Genomic DNA, 25,571 nt, shown 5'->3' on the forward strand with positions numbered 1-25,571 from the left:
GGAAGCTATCTGTAATGGAATTCCTGCAGTGTGTCTATGTGCACTCGCAACAGGCATTCAGCTCGTTCAGAGGCCATTTCATGACAAGGCTGGTGATAACGACATAGAAAACATCTTAGTCTCACACCAGTGGACCTTAGCGAGACCTTTCAGGGGGATCTTAGTGAGAATTATTTTTGATTTTCGCAAAGGAAATGGCATACTTTTCAATAAGCAGCAGCCCGAAGAAAACGACTATCCTAAGAGTATCTGATTCCATCCCTATGTCAAAGGAAATGTCGTGATCAAAATATCGCCATGTTTTCTTATAGACGGAATTAATCCGATGTCTATGGTTAGATTACGATGAGATAAGACTCCAACCGCAAGAAATACAAAAACTTTACAAAGCTACAAATATTTATTGGTGTGTAAACTTGTGGCTGAATAATAAGACAGATAAGAAAACATATGTTGGGAGAAAAGGTAGTTGTTGAAATAAATATAATTGACCTTGAATTTATTGAGTCATTAATTACAAAAGTGGAAGCATGAATAAAAGACAAACACAAAAACATTTACTTTGTTTACATTTTAATTAGTAATGTCAAAGGTGTTACTTGGCACTATAGTATTGGAAACATGGTTCACATACTTTGTAGTGATGTTGACATTAGGATATATAATAATACATATAAAATAGCAATTAAGAGGTCATGCAGAGGATACAAATTCATTCAAATGAATTAATTCAGATGACTACAAATGTACAGAGCAATTCAGTAGCAAAAAAGCAGTATTAAGTATATTGTACTAAAAGCTACATTAATGATACTTTACTGTTTTACATAGTACAATAGCGGCAATCAGTACATAGCTCTAACCTCTTTCTTGCATCATTCACGCACCCATGTTTGTGTGTATATCCTGAATATATGCCCAAATATTCCAGCATCAAATTGCTGTATCTATTTGAACAGTCTCCTACACCTACATAATTAAATGTCCCTCTATTCCATTTATAGTGCACTACATTAAGGGTTAAATAAATCAAATAAAAATAACTACTTTTGACTGTAACCCCATAGGACTCTGGTCAAAATAAGTGCACTACATAGGAAATAGGGTGCCATTTGGACGCAAAAAGGCCCGGTGTAATGGGCAGGCTTTATGGGGCCTAGCCCGACCTACCGTACATCCTTGCCCGTCCAAATAAAATATTGAATTATTGATCATTTATTTGACCGAGACGACTGCCGACAGAAAGACGCATCGATCTCAGTTAAAGCATCCGAGCGAGCGAAACAGCGCCTCTCTGTCTCAGTATGTGTAAACCATGTATCTGATGCTATCTGGACCAAAAGAGTATGGCATGTCATACTATTTCTGGCCACACAGCATCAGATACATGAGCTACATATAGAGGGGCGCTGTTTCGCTCGCTCGGATGCTTTCTCCTGTGATATAGCTTCAGCAGAGAGGAAGTGGCGAAGCGAGAGGGCTCACTCTTGCCAAAATCTGTCCAGTATAAATTCAATGCGTTTCTATGGGAATACCCATTGTTAGGGTGGAGACATAAGCAACTCGTCATTATGTACAGATCTCTGGTTTCAGCCTCTTGCTAATTGGAATGGAAAGTTGTCGTGTGCACAGTGTACTGTTAAGATGCTGGATTGCCCAAAAGTAAATGCATGTTTCTCCCAAATTATATAATTACTCCTGTGTAAATAAAATCATTAAAAACACTTCACCAGGGAGCATGATTTAGCCACAGAGGATAATTAGCTTCTTTAAAAAAATAGCTGTGGATTTTTTCAAAGTATTACACCAATTTAAAAAACGGTGAACGCGCAAGCATGTGCACGCATGAGGTCCCGTGAAAAAACGGGCCCGCCTATGGAAAGCAAAGGCAGTCCAAATGATTTGTTCTGGCGCCGGGTCTGGACGCAGACCATGACTCAATCTCTTGTCCCTTGATGTCAGAAAGCACATAGACTGGAACCCAATGGAGAACCATATGTGCCACCTGGAATTGGTTTATCAATTGACCACTGAGATTTGGTTCCTACAAAGTGTTCCATGAACCCTATGGAATGAAGCCTATATGAGAAACAGCTGCAATTCTCTGGAGAAAACCCTACATATAATTGTGTAATCTGTTAATAGTTAAGTTAATAAAGCTTTTCAACAGGCTCATTCAACCGTAGTACAAACATGTGATTACAGTTAATGTACTATGGATGTCTAAGTCTAGTCATTAGTACATTTTAATAAACTTGGCAGTTACATCATTGCTATGTTTTTTTTAGTTTATTTAACTTTTCAACAAATGCATTAAGACAATGAAACATGAAGCATAACATTTCACATTGTTGAATATAAATATTATTAGAAATAATATTGGATAAATGTAAAAAACAAACAAACACAGAGAGATAATGAAATTATACCCAGGTTCAGTTCACAATAACGTATAGCCAATGAAAGAACTTGACAAAGTATTCTAAATGGACTCCTGCTCCAGCAGATTCTCTGTTATAAGAATCACTGTACTCAGTTACAAGATGCTCAACTTCCTCCTCATGGACCCTGTGCCATTACTGGTTTCTGCAGAATGGAGAGAGTGAGAGAGAGTGAGAGTGAGAGTGAGAGAGAGAGTGAGAAATGGGGAGGAGAGGGAGAGAATGCTTTGATTCCATTGGAGAGTGATTGGACGATTATCCCAAACATGACTGACTTAAAAACCTGGGACATTGGGACACAAGAATAGTTCAACATGTGTCACATAAATACCCTTGATGCTTAGTTGTTAGGTCAGCTGAAAAGACTGGGACCACAAATTGTAAATCATACCGATGATCATAACTAATATAATTTAGGGCCACCTAAAATAGGCTGAATAACTAACTATACCTAAGGGGCTGATGAGAAAGTGTTGTGTGTGTACAGTATTCCTCCCACACTCATACAGCGCTCTCATAAAACTCTTGTAGAAGTCTGGCAACTCAACGCATACAGCAATCCTACACTAAGAACCTTCTTAAACCAAACTAGTGGTGCAACCACGTTTTAAATCAACCCAAATAAGAAAAACATTTTGGCATTGGACAGCACCCCAAACAACTCTCTCTTGCTCGCCTCTTTCCTCATCCCGCCCTATTCTCCGTGTCTCTCTTATCGCATTCCTCTTATCAGTGTTCAACGCACGTGTCACTGAAGTGGCGGCAGTGCAAAACAATCACGGTTGATTTCTCTACGGGAGTATCTATGGGATAGAGAACGTCGTAGTGTTTAGAGCCTACACAGGCAACTTGACAATGAAAAAAAGTGAATAAAGGTATGACTCCAAGCCTCACCACCCTGTTCTAATGACTATGCAATGTAGAAATAAGAGAACGATTATACCTCTGCAGCTTTACATTTAGAGGCCCAAAACAAGAGAAACAATGTTTTGATTCTTAGATCAACACCATTTTATGAGCTCCGGTAATTCATGAATTACCCAATGTACCCAAACAACAGAAACCCAATCAACACACAGATGAACCAAAACCAACCACATGCCTACCCCGTGTGGAATAAACTCAGAGTATGAAGGAGTATGCCAACAAGAGAAACACCACACAGAGCAACCAGTGCTTAGATTTGGCATAGAGCAGTAGGGCAACACGCTGGGCAACATTTTGGTAGCCTAGAGTCCGGGGAAAATGTTGCCTTTTATAAACACATTTCATGCAATTCTACATCATTTAAGATGACTGGAGACTTCAGCGCAATCTTTTTTTAATACCTCACAAATGATCAAAATGACAGGCTACTTTGACACCGACAAACTGTGAATCTGAGATCAATAAAACCGACCTTGTCTTGAATCCATCACTAGCCTAGGCCTAGGTGTGTGGAGACACACGTATTGTGCAATATGAGGAGAACATTATAGTCCTAAAAAAGCTTTTCCGTTTCACTGACTCACCCAATGATGCACAGCTCACTCAACGCTGATGGCTGACGCGCTCGTGCCGAAAGCTTATCTCTCTCGTTTTACTTGGTAAAACAACGTTGTCCGCTCAATATGCCTAGTTGGAAGGTGATCATTTGGTAGTCTACGAACAGATTAGTCTTCTCTTTTCAGCAGGGTCCATTTGTTTTCCAACCTGTGTTTTCCCGCGATTGTATTTGAACAATTGCGAAAGGCCTGTTTTGGCTGCATGCTGTTCACTGACAATTTTGCAGCGCATTCCCGACTGTAGGCATGCCTAGTAATTGGGCTACACACTATCCACAGCTAGGCATTTCAAAAAATAAATAAGCTATTGATCCTCTGTGGCTAAATTATAGGTCTACTCCTGGTGTAGTATTCAATATTATTTAATTTCTTTCTGAAAAGACAGCATTAATTATATAACTGTGGCAAATGTATTTCAATTCATCATGGGTGCTGCGGCACCTCCAGCACCCTTCAGTGGATTTGATTCTATAAAGAAATAAATGAAGTGCAACACTGGAGAGATGAGAGTTGCAGGCTCATGTCTATCAGAGCAGAGAGAGGGAGATGGATTACAGAAAGTGAATCTCATTTCAGTTCTGTGAGAGATACAGACGCTTCTCTCACCACAGCAATGGCCACGCGTTGGTCTATATAGGCCACAATGTTACGCAAACCATAGGCTAAACCCGGGCCGGCCCAACACAAATCAATTCTTTGTATATCAGGCGTGTTTTCACATTACGTTTTTTAGGGGACAGGAGAATTACAGAGGAGTCGACTTGAATTAACTTAAATAGCTTTTATTATATTTTTTACATTGAAAACTGATTGTTTTTCATGCCATGAAAGGTACTGTACCACATCCTGGCAAATGGGATCCAAAACAAAACAGTCAGAAACAGAGGTGCTGGATCCTGTTCCGGCAGGATCCGGCACAAATTAAGCACTGAGAGCAACCACAAACCAACAACAGGCATAGCCAACCCAGCCTGTATAAGCCCAGTGTAACCAACCACCGGTGAACCCATCACCAGCCACCCTGAGACTGGGTCCTACGCCACAGGATGTGGTGCGCTGGAGCTGAGGCCTTCCCACTGGGTCAGGGAGCCCTTGTTGACTGATTTCCTCTGAAACTCTTCCTCTGGAAGTTGGAACACACAGGTTTCGTCCCAATGTCTCCTTCCTGAAGTGTGCACTCGTTCACTACTCCCAACAAGTTTAAAACATTGGATTGGTGCAGGCATGGGCTAGAGTGAGTTTCCATACACCACTCCTTTCGAATCCATGAAGGAAAGTGAACAAGTGCACACTTCGGGAGAAAGAAGAGATTATTAGAAAGCAACCACCGTATAGAGCTGTTTGCAACCTCTCTATAAAGTGTTTTTGGGGTCCCCCACAAGCATGTCTTTTCTCATGTAGGGAGGTTCCCGGTAGCGTGGTTCTAGATCTGTTTGCGCTGTCTTGCCAACTTCAATCACCATAGGAGTTAGCAAGAAAGCAAAAACAGATCTGAGACCGAGCTAGGTTCCTGGTGACACTTTAGTTCAACTGTCGCTCTCACTCTGACATAGTGCTGTCATAAACATTTGATAATGTAATGTAGTGAAGCTTATTATGACGATCAACCAGAAACATATGATAATTGACATACTATAAACCTGTAACAATGTATGACACGGTTATGACTGTCAAAAGCATGGGAAGTGTTCCAAAGTTTCTTGGCCAATTGGTACACTCGGGAATGAGCTCTGCAATGTTTCTCAATTCTATCATGTTCTAAGTGAAACAAGGTTAAAGACTTTAGGGTTTACGAGCCCCTGTAGATTCTGCAAGCGCAGCATTTTTCGGTTCTTACTTGTTGGAAGGTCATAGGCACTTCTCCTTCTTTGGGGAGGGACAGTTGACTAAAAGAAAATGGAGAGAAGAAAACAGAATGTAATTGTGAGGAGGACCTTGGACGCACATGAAGACTCAGCAGTAGTCTGATTCAAATTAGACACTGGAATCAGACAGAGACATCTCTTCCCACGCTATGTCTGTGCTATGTTATGGTGACATGGGAGTTGATCTGTAAAAAAGTAAAAAAGCTTGTTTCATCTCTTGGAGAGTGCTTTGTAATGAGCCTATATGGGTGAAAATGTCACTTTTAGAAAAATACACATAACACCATGTTTTGTTTTCCATAGTATTACGCAATCTACACGAGGGTCCTGTTTTCATCAAAATCATGAGTAAGTACAGAGATACTCAAATCTGATTTTGACAGGTCCCAGGCTCTGCCCACTTTACCTTTCTCCTGGTCATATCCACAGACATCCCAGCAGCACTCAGGGCAGCGATCTTGTTCTCGATGTCTGTCACCTTCAGGGGAAAAGGACAATAACTCAATGGGCCTGTGTCTCCTGGACCCAGATTAAGCCTGCTGTTGGACTAAAAAGGTAGCTCAATAAAGAAGCTCCATTGAAAGTGCTTTTTTAGTCCAGGAACAGATGATCTTTAAAGACCTTTCTGAACAATGTGCCTCCTTGGTTTGAAGTGTATGGCTTGAGATTTGCTGGTTGCCCATCTCTAATGCTTGACTAGACTAAGGGGCAGTGGTGGTTCCAGGCATAAGCAACATAATCGGCTGCTTAGGTCCTGATCGAATACACCAGGTGCAATTTGGTTGTGCATCAGCAGTTTCTCTCTTGTTATGTCAGTCACTGACAATCAACTCAAAAATCAAATCAAGTTGTATTGTTCGCATACACATAGTGCATTTGGAAAGTATTCAGACCCCTTGACTTTTTCCACATTTTGTTACTTTACAGCCTTATTCTACAATATATTGAATCGTTTTTCCCCCCTCATCAATCTACGCACAATACCCTATAAATGACAAAGCAAAAACAGTTTTGCAAATGTATAAATAATGAAGAGAAAAAAATTGAAATATCACATTTACATAATTATTCAGACTCTTTACTCAGTACCTAGTCAAAGCACCTTTGGCAGCGATTACAGCCTCGAGTCTTCTTGGGTTTGATGCTACAAGCTTAGCACAGCTGTATTTGGGGAGTTTCTCCCATTCTTCTCTGCAGATCCTCTCAAGCTTTGTCAGGTTGGATGGGGAGCGTCGCTACACAGCTATTTTCAGGTCTCTCCAGAGATGTATGATCGGGTTTGTCACGTTCCTGACCGGTTTTCTGTTATTTTGTATGTGTTTGACGGTCAGGGCGTGAGTTTTGGGTGGGTAGTCTATGTTGTGTGTTTCTATGTTTGTTAAGGGTGACCTGATATGGCTCTCAATTAGAGGCAGGTGGTTTTCATTTCCTCTGATTGAGAGCCATATTAAGGTAGGTGTTTTCACACTGTTTGTTTGTGGGTGGTTGTCTCCTGTGTCTGTGTAAGTGTATGTTACGCCACACGGGACTGTTTTCGGTTTTGTTTGTTCGTTCGTTTTATGTAGTCAGTTTTCCTGTTATTGCGTTCTTCACGTTATATGTAAGTTCGTGTCCAGGTCTGTTGACTGCGTTTGTTTATTTTGTAAATTCTCAAGTGTTTCGTGTTCGTCGTGTTTTCTGTTTTGTTTAATAAATATCATGTCATATAACCACGCTGCAGTTTGGTCGAATCACTACTCCTCCTTTTCGGATGAAGAGGAGGAGGAACGCCGTTACAGGGTTCAAGTGCAGGCTCTGGCTGGGCCACTCAAGGACATTCAGAGACTTGTCCCGAAGCCACTCCTACGTTGGCTTGGCTGTGTACTTAGAGTCGTTGTCCAGTTGGAAGGTGAACCTCTGCCCCAGGCTGAGGTCCTGAGCGCTCTGGAGTAGGTTTTCATCAAGGATCTCTCTGTACATTGCTCCGTTCATCTCTGCCTCAATCCTGACTAGTCTCCCAGTCCCTGCCACTGAAAAACATCCCCACAGCATGATGCTGCCACTATCATGCTTGGCATTCAGGCCAAAGAGTTCAATCTTGTTTTCATCAGACCAGATAATCTTGTTTCTCATGGTCTGAGAGTCCTTTAGGTGCCTTTTGGCAAACTCCAAGCGGGCTGTCATGTGCCTTTTACTGAGGAGTGGTTTCTGTCTGGCCGCTCTACCATAAAGGCCTCATTGGTGGAGTGATGCAGAGATAGTTGTCGTTCAGGAAGGTTCTCCCATCTCCACAGAAGAATTCTGGAGCTCTGTCAGAGTGACCATCGTGTTATTGGTCACCTCCCTGACCTAGGCCCTTCTCGCTGATTGCTCAGTTTGGCCGGGTATCCAGCTTTAGGAACAGTCTTGGTAGTTCCAAACTTCTTCCATTTAAGAATGATGGAAGCCACTGTGTTCTTGAACCTTCAATGCTGCAGACATTTTTTGGTACCCTTTCCAGATATGTCCCTCAACACAATCCTGTATCGGAGCTCTACAGACAATTCCTTCAACCTCATGGCTTGGTTTTTGCTCTGAGATGCACTGTCAACTGTGGGACCTTATATAGACATGTGTGTGCCTCTCCAAATCATGTCCAATCAATTACATGTTCCACAGGTGGACTCCAATCAAGTTGTAGAAACATCAAGGATGATCAGTGGAAACAGGATGCACCTGAGCTCAAATTTGAGTCTCATAGCAAAGGGTCTGAATACTTATGTAAATAAGGTATCTGTTTATATTGTTAATACATTTGCAAACATTTTTAATATCCTGTTTTTGCTTTGTCATTATGGGGTATTGTGTGTAGGTTGATGAGGATAAATTATTATTATTTTTTTTTAGAATAAGGCTGTAACGTAACAAAATGTGGAAAAAGTCAAGGGGTCTGAATACTTTCCGAATGCACTGTATTTAGCATATGTTGAGGGTGTAGCAAATGCTGTCATTGAATTAGCCATGTCAGCTAACAATTTTTAGCGACATAGTTAGTCTAGCCAGCTATCTAAACTTGTAAACTCAGCAAAAACAGAAACGTCCCTTTTTATCAGGACTCTGTCTCAAAGACAATTTGTAAAAATCCAAATAACTTCACAGATCTTCATTGTAAAGGGTTTAAACACTGTTTCCCATACTTATTCAATGAACCATAAACAATTAATGAACATGCATCTGTGGCACTGTCGTTAAGACACTAACAACTTACAGACGGTAGGCAATTAAGGCCACAGTTATGAAAACTTTGGACACTAAGAGGCCTTTCTACTGACTCTGAAAAACACCAAAAGAAAGATGCCCAGGGTCCCTGCTCATCTGCGTGAATGTGCCTTAAGCATGCTGCAAGGAGGCATGGGGACTGCAGATGTGGCCAGGGCAATAAATTGCAATGTACGTACTGTGAGATGCCTAAGACAGTGCTACAGGGAGACAGAACAGAATTATGTAGTAACCAAACGTGTTAAACATATCAAAATATATTTTATATTTGAGATTCTTCAAAGTAGCCACCTATTGCCTTGACAGGTTTGCACACTCTTGGCATTCTCTCAACCAGCTTCCCCTGGAATGCTTTACCAACAGTCTTGAAGGAGTTCCCACATATGCTGAGCACTTGTTGGCTGCTTTTCCTTCACTCTGCGGTCCAACTCATCCCAAACCATCTCAATTGGGTTGAGTTTAGGTGATTGTGGAGGCCAGGTCAACTGATGCAGCACTCCATCACTCTACTTCTTTGTCAAATAGCCCTTACACAGCCTAGAGGTCTGTTGGGTCATTGTCCTGTTGAAAAACAAATGATAGTTCCCCAAACCAGATGGGATGGTGTATCGCTGCAGAATGCTGTGGTAGCCATTCTGGTTAAGTGTGCCTTGAATTCTAAATAAATCACAGACAGTGTCACCAGCAAAGCACCCCCACACCATCACACCTCTTCCTCTATGCTTCAAGGTAGGATCACACATGCAGACATCATCCGTTATAATAACAGTAAAATAACAATAGCGAGACTATATACAGTGGCTACCGGTACAGAGTCAATGTGCGGGGGCACCGGTTAGTCCAGGATCCATGAGATTCCTAAAGGTCTTACTCACATCGGCTACAGAGAGCGTCATCACACAGTCGTCCGAAACAGCTGATGCACTCATGCATGTTTCAGTGTTACTTGCCTCGACGTGAGCATAGAAATAGTTTAGCTCATCTGGTAAACTCGTGTCACTGGGCAGCTCGCGCTGTGCTTCCCTTTGTAGTCTGTAATAGTTTGTAAGCCCTGTCACATCCAACAAGCATCAGAGCCGGTGTGGTACGATTTGATCTTAGTCCTGTATTGCTGCTTTGCTTGTTTGATGGTTCATCGGAGGGCATAGCCGGATTTCTTGTAAGCTTCTGGGTTAGAGTCCCGCTCCTTGTGTGCGGAAGCTCTACATTTTAGCTCATTGCGGATGTTGCCTGTAATCCATGGCTTCTGGTTGGGGTATGTACGTACAGTCATTGTGGGGACGACGTCATCAATGCACTTATTGATGAAGCCAGTGACTGATGTGGTGTATTCCTCAATGCTGTCGGAAGAGTCCCGGAACATATTCCAGTCTTTGCTAGCAAAACAGTCCTGTTGCTTAGCATCTGCTTCATCTGACCAATGTTTCATTGACAGAGTCACTGGTCCTTCCTGCTTTAGTTTATGCTTGTAAGCAGGAATCAGGAGGATAGAATTATGGTCAGATTTGCCAAATGGAGGGAGAGCTTTGTACGCATCTCTGTGTGTGGAGTAAAGGTGGTCTAGAGTTTTTTTTACCTCTGGTTGCACATTTAACATGCTGGTAGAAATTAGGTAAAATGGATTTAAGTTTCCCTGCATTAAAGTCTCCGGCCACTAGGAGCACCGCCTCTGGATGAGTGTTTTCCTGTTTGCTTATGGCCGTATACTGCTCATTGAGTGCGGTCTTAGTGCCAGCAACGGTTTGTGGTGGTATATAGACAGCCACGAAGACTATAGATGAAAACTCTCTAGGTAGATAGTGTGGTCTACAGCTTATCATGAGATACTCTACCTCAGACGAGCAAAACCTTGAGACTTCCTTAGATATCGTGCACCAGCTGTTGTTTACAAATATACAGACACCGCCACCCCTTGTCTTACCAGAGGCTGCTGTTCTATCCTGCCGATACAGTGTCTAACCCGCTAGCTGTATGTTATTCATGTCGTCGTTCAGCCACAACTCAGTAAAATATAAGATATTACAGTTTTTAATGTCCCGTTGGTAGGATATACGTGCTTGTAGATTGTCCACTTTATTATCCTGCGATTGTACGTTGGCCAATAGTACCGATGGCGAAGGCAGATTAGCCACTCGTCACCGGATCCTTACAAGGCACCCCGATCTCCTTCCGCGATATCTCCGTCTCTTTCTCCTGCGAATGACGGGGATGAGGGCCTTGTCTGGTGTCTGGAGCAAATCCCTCTCGTCTGACTCATTAAAGAAACATTATTCGTCCAGTTCAAGGTGAGTAATCACCGTTCTGATGTCCATTAGCTCTTTTCAGTCATAAGAGACGGTATCAGCAATATTATGTACAAAATAAGTTACAAACAATGCGTAAAAAAATACAAAATAGCACGGTTGTGAGCCCATAAAATGGGAGCCCATAAAACGTCAGCCATCCCCTCCGGCACCATCTTTCGATCATGAAGGCCTGATTCATGCAGTCTCCCCATGCAGTCTCATGCAGTCTCCCCTGAACAGTTGCTGTTGAGATGTGTCTGTTACTTTAACTCTGTGAAGCATTTATTTGGGCTGCTATTTCTGAGGCTGGTAACACGAATGGACGTATCCTCTGCAGCAGAGGTAACTCCGGGTCTTCCTTTCCTGTGGTGGTCCTTATGAGAGCCAGTTTCATCATAGCGCTTGATGGTTTTTGCAACTCCACGAAGAAACTTTGAAAGTTCTTGAAATGTTACATATTGACTGACCTTCATGTCTTAAAGTAATGATGGCCTGTCATTTCTCTGCTTATTTGACCTGTTCTTGCCATAATATGGACTTGGTCTTTTACCAAATAGGGCTATCTTCTGTATAGCACCCCTACCTTGTCACCACACAATTGATTGGCTCAAACACATTAAGAAAGAAAGAAATTCCAAAAATTAACGTTTAACAAGGCACACTTGTTAATTGAAATGCATTCCAGGTGACTACCTCATCAAGCTGGTTGACAGAATGCCAAGAGTGTGCAAAGCTGACATCAAGGCATATTGTAACTACTTTGAAGATTCTCAAATATAAAATAGATTTGGATTTAACACTATTTTGGTTACTACATGATTCCATATGTGTTATTTCATAGTTGTAATGTCTTCACTATTATTCTACAATGTAGAAAATAGTAAAAATAAAGAAAAACCTTTGAATCAGTAGGTGTGTCCAAAGTTCTCACCTGTCTGTGTTTTTTTTATTTGAATCTCTGATTGCTAGGATCATTTTAAGATGCCACTTTGGCACAGTGACTCACTACCCAAACCAGACGTAACTGGTTTCAAGTGGCCAAGAGACGCCATGTGATCTCCTACTTCTTACTAGTGGACGAACTGGGAATCAGACAGGGGATATATTTACATCAATAAATAGGTAGAAACCTCCTCATATGTGACCGACCAGCTCAAATCGGTCTTATGTAGCAACATTTTAAATTATGTTTTCTACACTGTATAAAAGTAGAGACTCATGGTATATCATACACTACAGTTGAGGAACAATGGGAATGTAATTCTGCTTTGATAGTGATAAACTTGTAAACTCACTTTTGAGAAAATGGCCTTTGAATATTTTGGTACTACTACTGTTAAGCCCTTCTTTGTCTAAACCCATTCAGCATCGTTCACACCCTTTTAAGTTTCAGACCCACCCATCTCTTTAACCCTTTCATGCGTAAGTTCCAAATATCTCTAATTGTCACCCCAGTGTGAGTTTTTTTATGCACGTGATGTTAGAATGTTCTCTCCATTCCAGAATGTGATTGTTACGCAACAGTACATTTCATCCGCGCTGCCTTCAAACCAAGGCATGCAGCCTGTTTTTATTTTTGGCTGTTTTCAACTTGTCAATTTTAAATTATTTTCGAACAAGTTTTTTATTTTCTAATAACAGTTTGAATTGAGGTGTGTTCCGCCTCATTCATTCACATAAAAAGTAGTCCTTTTTACTTTTGCGGACCAATTCATTTTTTTGACATTTCTGACCCGGACAAAATTCCCCAAACACTTCCCAATTGTTTGTGCAGTTCAAGTCTGCAGACATTTGCTCATCTCCTGTCCTGCATACACGTGTTCACATTTTCCGTCTGTTGCCTGCAATCAAAGTTGTTTTCGTTACCAATAATAACTTTGGAAATGTGTGCGTTTCTATCAAGTAAGTGCCTTATTATGCTATAATAGTTTCTGCATGTCGTGTTATGTCGTTTCTACTGTCGCATAATGTTTTTGTATATATTCCTTATAACCGCAGACACACGAGGTAACGTTACTCATTTCATAACCTTTATGGTGTTATACTCAATGCTTAGCTAGCTAGCTACATTCTTCTATTAGCTCTGGAAAACAATGCTAAATTGCGTCAGAGAAGTATTAGCATATGTTGTATTTTGAAGCTACCCTGGCCTTATGACTCCCAAGTGGCACAGCGTCTCTGTGCTAGAGGCGTCACTGCAGACATCCATCTTCAAATCCAGACTGCGTTTCTATCAAAGTAAGTGCCTTATTACATTATAATAGTTTATGTGTGTCATGTTATACCGTTTCTACTGTAGCTCACTTTGTGTATGGAGCATAATATATTTGTGTATATTCCTTATAACCGCGGACACGCGAGGTAACGTTACTCATTTCATAACCTTTATGGTGTTACATTCAATCGTGCTTATGTAGCTAGCTACATTCTTATATTAGCTTTGTTAAACAATGCTAGTTGCATCAGAAGTATTGGCTTGTTGTATTTTGAAGCTACCCTGGAAAAATAGAAAAATATCTTCTTATACCACTTGGTCGTTTTCTGAGTGCATTCCACAAAGCTGTTTATCATGTCCGCCTTATCCACTGCCCCCATTTTGAGGTTATAGTCAAGCACGCAGTCTGGTTTGATGTTTCTCTCTCCAGTCAGGTGGTCCACCTTCCCTGTGGCCGAAATGGTTGCTGTATTGACAGTGGAGAGGACATGGACGTCTCGTTTGTCATGCCACTTTACTGCCAGCTGTTGACACTTCTTATTTTGTATAACGGGTCATTTAGGACGGCAGTAGCGTTGTTGATGAAATGCAGTCATCGCAGCAGAACTAGGAAGCGGTCTTGGGAAAAAAGGGTGGCAAAAAAGGGAGTTGTAAACATAGGATCTGTGCTCCAGTATTCTCTTAGGGAGTTCTTCTTTACTATCTCCATGAGAAGGACTGTCACCAGGAAGGTATACATTTCACTAATTGTGGTTGTCCCCCCCACTCCTGGCTCTCTCTTCTCCTGTAGCTCAAAGGCATAGCGATTGGTCTCTGCTATTTCTCCCACCAGGTCCTCTGTCAGAAACAACTTGAAGCACTGCCTCAGATGGAAATGGCAAGGGGCATTGCACTCCAGACTGGGACTCATGAACGTAAACAGCAGGGCCAGGAGGGGTGAAATGGCTGGCAGCCTTCCAGCTACCACAGAACTCCTGTACTTCATCCACTATCGGTCTGCCTCCATCACCACCATCTTCAAATGGAACTAGGACTTTGTCAGGGGACAAGGGGTCCTCACAGAGTCAGGGTTCTCAATGGCTGGGGGGAAGCTCCTCACTGTCACTGTCAGAATCTGATTCCTTACTTTCAGACTCATTGTCAGAATGTTTTTATATCTCCAGAATTTCTTCATTTGTGAGTTGTCTCCTTTTGAAAGACATTGCTAATGCTACAGTTTAGCTCACTAGCTACATACATAAACAACACTGAATGGCTCAGAGTGGGAGTGAGAGGTTACGTGATTGACTGCCTGCACGCCCCATTTGAATCAATAAATCACTACCAGAAAATGTTTTGTGTGGTATTATTGATATATTTACTATTTTATTCATGTTTTTCAATTACCGGTGATCTGTCAGACCAAAGACGCTATAACAAAATGAGGTGAGTAAGGGTTCACTCATTTTTTGAAAACTTCAGGAAGTGAATGGTGGGATGTGAACGATGGTAGACGACACACCCCTTCAACATGCATACTATAAACAGACCAAACTCATCTTGTCTTCTCTTATTATCTCTGGTTTCTGTGAGGAAAAAAAGCATGGCTGCGCGCTGAAACTAATCAACGTTGGATTACTTTCGATTTCTAGAAAATGTTTTACTCAATTATTTCGATCAATGGTGAGCTCACCCGTGATGTGATTAATAAAAAATTGTAATTGCTATTAGCTAATTCATATTGTAGTTTATGTCAGCCGAGAGCACTAGTGTCACGTTCCTGACCTGTTTTCTGTTGTTTGGTATGTGTTTAATTGGTCAGGGCGTGAGTTTTGGGTGGGTAGTCTATGTTATGTGTTTTCTATGTTGGGTTAATGGGTTGCCTGGTATGGCTCTCAATTAGAGGCAGGTGTTTGGCGTTTCCTCTGATTGAGAGTCATATTAAGGTAGGTTGTTTCACATTGTTTGTTGTGGGTGGTTGTCTTCCGTGTCAGTACATGTTACCACACGGGACTGTTTTCGGTTTGTCTGTTCCTGTTCGTGTGTTCTTCGTTTCATGTAAGTTCGTAAGTTTAGGTCTGTTTAGTTCGTTTTGTTATTTTGTTTTCTAAAGTGTTATTTTGTGTTTCGTCGTTTTGCCTAATAAATCATTATGTCCACATACCTCGCTGCGTGTTGGTCTGATCCATGCTCCTCCTCATCCGAGGAGGAGGAATATGACGACGATCGTTACAGAACCACCCACCAAACCCAGATCAAGCAGCGGGTTAACGGACAGCAACGACAGCAGCAGTGGGTCAAGGAGGATTGGACATGGGAAGAGATTCTGGACGGAGAAGGACCCTGGGCAGAGCCAGAGGAGTGTCGCCGTCCCAAGGCGGAGCTGGAGGCATCTAAAGCGGAGAGGCGACGATATGAGGAGGCAGCACGGAAGCAAGGCTGGAAGCCCGCAAGTACAACCCAAAAATTTCTTGGGGGGGGCTAAAGGGTAGTGTGGCGAAGTCAGGTAGGAGACCTGCGCCAACTTCCCGGGCTTACCGTGGAGAGCGAGAGTACGGGCAGACACCGTGTTACGCAGTAGAGCGCATGGTGTCTCCTGTACGTGTTCATAGCCCGGTGCGGGTTATTCCACCTCCCCGCACTAGCCGGGCTAGAGTGAGCATTGAGCCAAGTGCCATGAAGCCGGCTCAACATATCTGGCCTCCAGTACGTCTCCTCGGGCCGGTGTACATGGCACCAGCCTTACGCATGGTGTCCCCGGTTCGCCAACACAGCCCAGTGCGGGTTATTCCACCTCCCCGCACTGGACGGGCTACGGGGAGCATGCAACCAGGTAAGGTTGGGCAGGCTCAGTGCTCAAAGGAGCCAGTACGCCTGCACGGTCCGGTATATCCGGCGCCACCTTCCCGCCCCAGCTCAGTACCACCAGTGCCTACACCACGCACCAGGCTTCCAGTGCGTCTCCAGAGCCCTGTTCCTCCTCCACGCACTCTCCCTGTGGTGCGTGTCTCAAGCTCAGTGCCTCCAGTTTCGGCACCACGCATCAAGCCTCCTGTGCGTCTCCAGAGCCCTGTACGCACTGTTCCTTCTCCCCGCACTCGCCCTGAGGTGCGTGCCCTCAGCCCGGTACCTCCAGTTCCGGTACCACACACCAGTCCTATAGTGCGCATCGAGAGTCCAGTGTGCCCTGTTCCTGCTCCCCGCACTAGCCTTGAGGTGCGTGTCTCCAGTCCGGTACCACCAGTTCCGGCACCACGCACCAGGCCTACTGTGCGCCTTAGCAGGTCAGAGCCAGCTGTCTGCCCAGCACCGTCTGAGCCATCCGTCTGCCCAGCGCCGTCTGAGCCATCCGTCTGCCCAGCGCCGTCTGAGCCATCCGTCTGCCCAGCGCCGTCTGAGCCATCCGTCTGCCCAGCGCCGTCTGAGCCATCCGTCTGTCCAGCGCCTTCTGAGCCATCCGTCTGTCCAGCGCCTTCTGAGCCATCCGTCTGCCCAGCGCCTTCTGAGCCATCCGTCTGCCCAGCGCCTTCTGAGCCATCCGTCTGCCCAGCGCCTTCTGAGCCATCCGTCTGCCCAGCGCCTTCTGAGCCATCCGTCTGCCCAGCGCCTTCTGAGCCATCCGTCTGCCCAGCGCCTTCTGAGCCATCCGTCTGCCCAGCGCCATTAGAGCCGCCCGTCTGTCCCGAGCCATTAGAGCCGCCCGTCTGTCCCGAGCCATTAGAGCCGCCAGCCAGTCAGGAGCTGCCAGAGCCGCCAGCCAGTCAGGAGCTGCCAGAGCCGCCAGCCAGTCAGGAGCTGCCAGAGCCGCCAGCCAGTCAGGAGCTGCCAGAACCGCCAGCCAGTCAGGAGCTGCCAGAACCGCCAGCCAGTCAGGAGCTGCCAGAACCGCCAGCCAGTCAGGAGCTGCCAGAACCGCCAGCCAGTCAGGAGCTGCCAGAGCTGCCCTACAGTCATGAGCTGCCCTCCAGTCATGAGCTGCCCTCCAGTCATGAGCTGCCCTCCAGTCATGAGCTGCCCTCCAGTCATGAGCTGCCCTCCAGTCATGAGCTGCCCTCCAGTCATGAGCTGCCCTCCAGTCATGAGCTGCCACTCAGTCCGGAGCTGCCACCCAGTCCGGAGCTGCCACCCAGTCCGGAGCTGCCACCCAGTCCGGAGCTGCCACTCAGTCCGGAGCTGCCATTAGTACAGAGTTGTCCCTCTGTCCTAAGCTACCTCTCTGTCCGGAGCTACCTCTCTGTCCGGAGCTACCTCTCTGTCCGGAGCTACCTCTCTGTCCGGAGCTACCTCTCTGTCCGGAGCTACCTCTCTGTCCTGAGCTACCTCTCTGTCCTGAGCTGTCTCCTCTATGTAGGAGGGGCCTTAGTGAAGGTTCCTGGACCATGGTCGGGGGCGAGGGTCGCCACTCAAAGGACGCGAAGGAGAGGGACAAAGACAGTGGTGGAGTGGTGTCCTCGTCCACCGCCGGAGCCGCCACCGCGGACAGATGCCCACCCAGACCCTCCCCTTGTGTTGTAGGGGTGCGCCCGGAGTTCGCACCTTGAGGGGGGGGTTCTGTCACGTTCCTGACCTGTTTTCTGTTGTTTGGTATGTGTTTAATTGGTCAGGGCGTGAGTTTTGGGTGGGTAGTCTATGTTATGTGTTTTCTATGTTGGGTTAATGGGTTGCCTGGTATGGCTCTCAATTAGAGGCAGGTGTTTGGCGTTTCCTCTGATTGAGAGTCATATTAAGGTAGGTTGTTTCACATTGTTTGTTGTGGGTGGTTGTCTTCCGTGTCAGTACATGTTACCACACGGGACTGTTTTCGGTTTGTCTGTTCCTGTTCGTGTGTTCTTCGTTTCATGTAAGTTTGTAAGTTTAGGTCTGTTTAGTTCGTTTTGTTATTTTGTTTTCTAAAGTGTTATTTTGTGTTTCGTCGTTTTGTCTAATAAATCATTATGTCCACATACCTCGCTGCGTGTTGGTCTGATCCATGCTCCTCCTCATCCGAGGAGGAGGAATATGACGACGATCGTTACAACTAGGACATATGTAGCCTACATTTTCCTGGTTTGGATGATTGTGTTATGCTATAGATACTTCTGTGAATATGTGAACATTGCATCCAAAAATAAACTGCTCACATTCTGGACATAACTTTGTGAGGACTGTGTTTGTGTAAATAGTTTCTGAAAAAAGTGTGGCCAGCTCAAATGCTGATTGTTGCATCATTCGAAACTGTCCGTTCTAAACAAGCGTTTAAATCAGCATTCTAATCACATGGGTGTGATCGTACGCTTCAGGGACCATTGTAGAACGATCACACACGTGTGATGGTACGTGTGAAAGGGTTAAGGGTTGATCTGAGAGTTCTGTACTAACAGCAGTCAAGCACCCAAGCTAACTTACTAGCTACTTCCAGACACGAGAACAGCTCACTGAACATTACTTGCCCTAGCAGAGCTGGTTAGGCTGTTATGTTATCCAGAGCGTTGGTTACTGCAACTTTGCTGCCAGATTGTCTGTTCATAAATTCAGAGTGTTTTGCTCTCGGAGCGTTCAGAGCGCACACTGGACGCTCTGGCTGATGTGTAGGGTTGATCTGAATGTTCTGACCTCACAACGGCAGTCAAGCACCCAAGCTAACTGGCTAACATTGACTAGCATGCTAGCTACTTAGGCTGTTTTCATGTTATCAGAGCTTTGGTGACTAACTGTGCTGCTGGCAACAATTTAATTACACTTGTTTGCGTGTGCATTTGTAAATTCATCAGTTATTCTGCGTTCTGGCACACTCAGACGAGAGTCTTTTGCTAAGACATTTAGCTTACTAGCTAGCTAGGTAAACAATGAACCATGATGTTACTACCCTGCATGAATCTGCAAGTAGCTAACCAACCAGGTTCAATGTTAGCTAGTTAACATTAGGCTATAACTAGCCAAGCAAATGGCTCTGAGATACGAATAATAGATCATACACCTAACGTTAGCGAGCCAGCCAGCTAATGTTAGCTAGCTAACAGTACACTTCAACTTGAAATTAAACCACTTTCTGTTAAAATTAGTCAAGTGTAATATCTGAAAATGTAGCTAGCCAGACTATCTTACCCGTATATATCATGGATGGATGCGTCTCCTGTCGGATGCCATGGTTGCCCTTAGTTTGAAGATGTAATCCGGAGACAGGAGTTTTCTCCATCTCCTTAGCTATCATACTCAAATTCCACTGATTTCAAAACTCGGTTCTCCAGAAAGTGGATACATTTTTTAAAAAGCCACGTTAGACAGGATTACCAACATAGACTGACGAGCTCAAATGGACAGAAGCCTTCTATATGGCAGACCAATCCTCTCTCTGCATGTCCAGCCCACTCATTATCTCAGCCAATCATGGCTAGCGGGAAGGTTGCTAGCTTTTTCTGTGGCTTAACCAACAAGGCTCGTAATTTAACAATTATATTTGTATTTACAGATGGGAATTAAGTTTGTTATTAAGGCACATGAAAGCTCACATGTTCCAGAAGGCATTTCTGCAACAACAAAAAAACGCATTTTGATAAAAGAAGAAGTTTACGTTCAAACGGCTCTCCTGTGAAGTAGTGACCCGCGACATACGCCTAGTTTCCTGAAACGGGTCACATATGTACACTCACTGGTCAGTTTATTAGGTAACCACCCTTTTCACGAAAATGTATCACTCCTACAGACAGTGAATCACGTTGCCGTGGCTTGAAATAGAAAGCATTCAGTTACTGTTTGATTGAACGTTAGAATGGGCAAAATGAGTAACGTAAGCGGCCTTGAGCGTGGTATGATTGTCAGTGGCAGGAGTGCCGTTTTCAGTATCAGAAACGGCTGCCCTTCTGGGCTTTTCACACACAAGTGTCTGGGGTTTACTGAGAATGGTGCGACAAACACAAAACATCCAGTCAGCAGTAGTCCTGTTGGCGAAAACAGCTCGTTGATGAGGGGTCGAAGGAGAATGGCAAGAATTGTGCAAGCTAACAGGAGGACCACAAACAGACAAATAATGGCGCAGTACAACAAAAACCTTGCTTGGTTCGTCGAAATCCCGGTTCCTGTTGCGTCATGCTGACGGCAGTCAGGATTTGACGTAAGCAGCATGAGTCCATGGACCCAACCAACCTGGTACAGACTGGTGGCGGTGGAGTAATGGTGTGGGGAATGTTTTCCTGGCACGCGTTACGTCCCTTGATACACTTCATGGCCAAAAGTATATGGACACCTGCTCGTCGAACATCACATTCTAAAATCATGGGCATTAATATGGAGTTGGTACACCCTTTGTTGCTATAACAGCCTCCGCTCTTCGCTTTCCACTAGATGGCCTACCGAATGACGCAGCGGTCTAAGGCACTGCATTACAGTGCTAGAGGCGTCACTACAGACCCTAGTTCGTTCCCAGGTTGTGTCACAACCGGCAGTGATTGGGAGTCCCATGTGTCACCGCACAATTGGCCCAGGGTCGTTAGGGTAGAGTTTGACCTGGGGGATAGGCCGTCATTGTAAATAAGAATTTGTTTGACTGACTTGCCTAATTAAATCAACATTAAAAAAGATGTTGGAACATTTCTGTGGGGTGTGCATGGTGACCTTAGGCTTGTGTGTGGCTATGGAAGCTCCTGAGGAACAGTTATTGTGCTGACATTGCTTCCAGAGGCAGTTTGGTACTCTGTAGCGAGTTTTGCAACGAAGAACAGACGATTTTTACGCTCTACGTGCTTCAGCACTCGGCGGTCCTGTTCTGTGAGCTTGTGTGGCCTACCACTTCGCAGCTGAGCTGTTGTTGCCACTTCACAATAACAGCAGTTACAGTTGACTGGAGCAGCTCTAGCAGGGCAGAACTTTGACTAACTGACTCGTTGGAAAGGTGGCATCCTATGACGATGCCATGTTGAGAGTCACTGAACTCTTCAGTAGAGGCCATTCTACTGCCAATGTTTGTCTATGGAGATTGCATGGCTGTGTGCTCGATTTTATACACCTGACAGAAACTTGTGTGGCTCACAAGTTGCCCGAATCCACTAATTTGAAGGCGTGTCCACATACCTTTGGCTATGTAGTGTACCAATTGAGAAACAAACATTTCCATTACCTTGTAGAATCCATGACCCAAATAATTCAGTCTGTTCTTGAGGCAGAGGGGGTCCGACATGGTTTTAGAAGGGTGTACCTAATAAACTGGCCAGTGAGTGTATATCATTCCTTTTAGACCAAAAAAATATTCATGTAAGATAAACATTTATGTAACACAAGCCCTGCCCTTTTAAAATGGCTGTGTTCCTATGGAAATTTGTGTATGTTTAGAGCGACACCATTTAAACAAATCCTTTTGTAACGCTAATTGGTGACATACAGTGCATTTGGAAAGTATTCAGAACCCTTCACTTTTTCCACATTTTGTTACATTACAGCCTTAGTCTAAAATGGATCAAATAAAAACAATTCCTCATCAATCTACAGGTTTTTAGAAATGTTATTTACAAAAGTATTCAGACCCTTTGCTATGACACTCGAAATTGAAATCAGGTTCATTCTGTTTACATTGATCATCCTTGATTGGAGTCCACCTGTGGTAAATTCAATTGATTAGACGTGATTTGGAAAGGCACACACATGTCTAAATAACGTCCCACAGTTGACAGTGTATGTCAGAGCAAAAATCAAGCCATGAGGTCAAAGGAATTGTCCGTAGAGCTCCGAGACAGGATTGTGTCGAGGCACAGATCTGGGGAAGGGTACCAAAAAATGTCTACAGTATTGAAGGTCCCCAAGAACACAGTGGCCTCCATCATTCTTAAATGGAAGAAGTTCTGAACCACCAAGACTCTTCCTAGAGTGAGGTGTACCAAGAACCTGATGGTCACTCTGACAGAGCTCCATAGTTCCTCTGTGGAGGACAACCAACTCTGCAGGTCTCCACCAATCAGGTCTCCACCCGAAGGAAGCCACTCCTCTGTAAAAGGCACATGACAGCCCGCTTGGAGTTTAGGCACCTAAAGACTCTCAGACCATGAAAAACAAGATGGTCATGTCTGATGAAACCAAGATTGAACTCTTTGGAATGAATGCCAAGCGTCACATCTGGAGGAAACCATCCCTATGGTGAAGCATGATGGTGGCAGCATCATAATGTGGGGATGTTTTTCAGCGGCAGGGACTCAGAGACTAGTCAGGATCGAAGGAGAGATGAACGGAGCAAAGTACAGAAAGATCCTCGATGAAAACCTGCTCCAGAGCACTCAGGACCTCAGACTGGGGCGAAGGTTCACCTTCCAACAGGACAACAACCCTAAGCACACAGCCAAGACAACACAGGAGTCACTTCGAGACAAGTCTCTGAACGTCCTTGAGTGGCCTAGCCAGAGCCCAGAATAGAAGCCGATCTAATAGCTCTGGAGAGACATGAAAATAGTTATGCAGTGACGCTCCCCATCCAACCTGACAGCGCTTGAGAGGATCTGCAGAGAAGAATGGGAGAAACTCCCCAAATACAGCTGTGCCAAGCTTTTAGCATTCAAATAAAATATGCTCAAATTATAGCTGACAGTCTGCACTTTAACCTTGTAGTCAGTGTATAATTTCAAATCCAAAGTGCTGGAGTACAGAGCCAAACCAACAACAAAAAAGTGTCACTGTCCAAATACTTTTGAACCTCACTGTAATTGACCCTTACCTCGCTCACTGTGCTCTGTACTGTGGCAGCGGCCATCGCCACCTTGCCTTCCAGCTCAAACAGCTCTGTGGTGGTGGTGGGACGGTAGCGGGTCAGAGAACTGCCCTCACGGAGGCTCCTGGAATGTCCTGTTGAAAAATAGGCCTACAGAGAAAGATTGGGACATTAAAGAATGACATAAAATGAATATAACCTTAGGCTACCCTAAAATCCACTTTAACACGAAGGCCTTACTATGTTCACTACCTAATTGTACTGGAATTAGTTGTTCGTAATTGCTATCTTTTATCATGCATTATGTACACAATTCCGCCAATGATTAACCAATCTGCATCTATGCAACATGTTCTGATACATCTGCACATCTATAGAGGACATTGACGGCCGAAACTTCTTGTTTTTAATAGTTGTGTGTATATAAAGTATCATGTTTTTAATTGTGAGAGTTGCTCTTTTTCCTTCTCAGTGCTCATACAATTTTATCACATAACACGTTGGTTGAGCGCCTTTAACTCCTCCCTACATCAAAATCAAATCAAGTGTTTTGGTCGCGTACACAGTTTAACAGATGTTATAGCGGGTGCAGCAAAATGGTTATGTTACTAGCTCCTAACAATGCAGTAAAATGTCAAACAAGTACACGAATAATAAAAAAACTATGACAAGAAATCAAAAAATGTCGGAACGAATCCAATTAACAACCTAAATAGCACTAACAGTAATCAAAGGCAATCTATGCTTATATACACTGGATGAATTTACACAAGATATGCTAAGAATATGTACAGCAGTACATATCAATATAAATAAATATATGGTGTGTGTATAAACAGTGTAACTAAAATGCAATGTACGGCAGTAGAAATATTAGAATGAGCTGTCGATACAAAGTATAAAACCCCAAGGCAAAATGGATAGAATTTCAGGGAATTAGCTTCTGGACCACACCGTTCAATAGAACGTTAGAATGGGCATGGTGTCGAAGGCAGTGGATAGATCTAGGAGGATGAGAACAGAGGAGGCAATCAGCTTTGGCAGTGTGGGCCTCTGTAAGCCTCTTTGACACAGAACAGCAGTCCCTGTTGAGTGACCCATCTTGAAGCCTGACTGGTTAGGGTCAAGAAGAGAGAGAGACAGTAGTTCTGAAAGATAGCAAGAGAGTTGGTCAGAGAAAGCACACAAGTGTTTTAGAAATAAGAACATACTGGGTCAAGTGTCAAGAGTTAGTTTCGTGAGGAGGGGAACGACTTGGGCCATTTTGAAGTCAGAGGGGACGCAGCCAGTGGTCAGGGATGAGTTGATGAGGGAAGGGAGGAATGAGAGAAGGTCTCCAGATATGGTCTGGAGGAGGGGATGAGGTCGAGCGGGAAGTTGTCGGGCAGCCGGACCACAAATCAAATCAAGTTTATTTTATATAGCCCTTCGTACATCAGCTAATATCTCGAAGTGCTGTACAGAAACCCAGCCTAAAACCCCAAACAGCAAGCAATGCAGGTGTAGAAGCACGGTGGCTGGGAAAAACTCCCTAGAAAGGCCAAAACCTAGGAAGAAACCTAGAGAGGAACCAGGCTATGAGGGGTGGCCAGTCCTCTTCTGGCTGTGCCGGGTGGAGATTATAACAGAACATGGCCAAGATGTTCAAAATGTTCATAAATGACCAGCATGGTCAAATAATAATCAGGAATAAATGTCAGTTGGCTTTTCATAGGCGATCATTAAGAGTTGAAAACAGCAGGTCTGGGACAGGTAGCACGTCCGGTGGACAGGTCAGGGTTCCATAACCGCAGGCAGAACAGTTGAAACTGGAACAGCAGCAAGGCCAGGTGGACTGGGGACAGCAAGGAGTCATCATGCCCGGTCGTCCTGACGCATGGTCCTAGGGCTCAGGTCCTCCGAGAGAGAGAAAGAAAGAGAGAAGGAGAGAATTAGAGAGAGCATACTTAAATTCACACAGGACACTGGATAAGACAGGAGAAGTACTCCAGATATAACCAACTGACCCTAGCCCCCCGACACATAAACTACTGCAGCATAAATACTGGAGGCTGAGACAGGAGGGGTCAGGAGACACTGTGGCCCCATCCGATGATACCCCCGGACAGGGCCAAACAGGAAGGATATAACCCCACCCACTTTGCCAAAGCACAGCCCCCGCACCACTAGAGGGATATCTTCAACCACCAACTTACAATCCTGAGACAAGGCCGAGTATAGCCCACAAAGATCTCCACCACAGCACAAACCAAGGGGGGGCGCCAACCCAGACAGGAAGATCACGTCAGTAACTCAACCCACTCAAGTGACGCACCCCTCCTAGGGACGGCATGAAAGA

At 44.3% G+C, this 25,571-nt stretch overlaps 1 protein-coding gene across 1 annotated transcript in view; it reads right to left on the bottom strand.

Moving 5' to 3' along the window:
• Nucleotides 1-2,559: 2,559 nt before the first annotated feature.
• The window catches only part of LOC120064045 (melanophilin-like), a 94,087-nt gene continuing 71,075 nt past the window's right edge, over nt 2,560-25,571 (bottom strand). The window contains 3 exon segments of the mRNA XM_039014356.1: nt 2,560-2,586; nt 6,257-6,328; nt 23,240-23,383. Of these exon segments, the coding sequence (XP_038870284.1) occupies nt 2,560-2,586; nt 6,257-6,328; nt 23,240-23,383 (243 nt within the window).

This window comes from Salvelinus namaycush, chromosome 19 (assembly GCF_016432855.1).
Source record: "Salvelinus namaycush isolate Seneca chromosome 19, SaNama_1.0, whole genome shotgun sequence".
NCBI classification, from domain to species: Eukaryota; Metazoa; Chordata; class Actinopteri; order Salmoniformes; family Salmonidae; genus Salvelinus; species Salvelinus namaycush.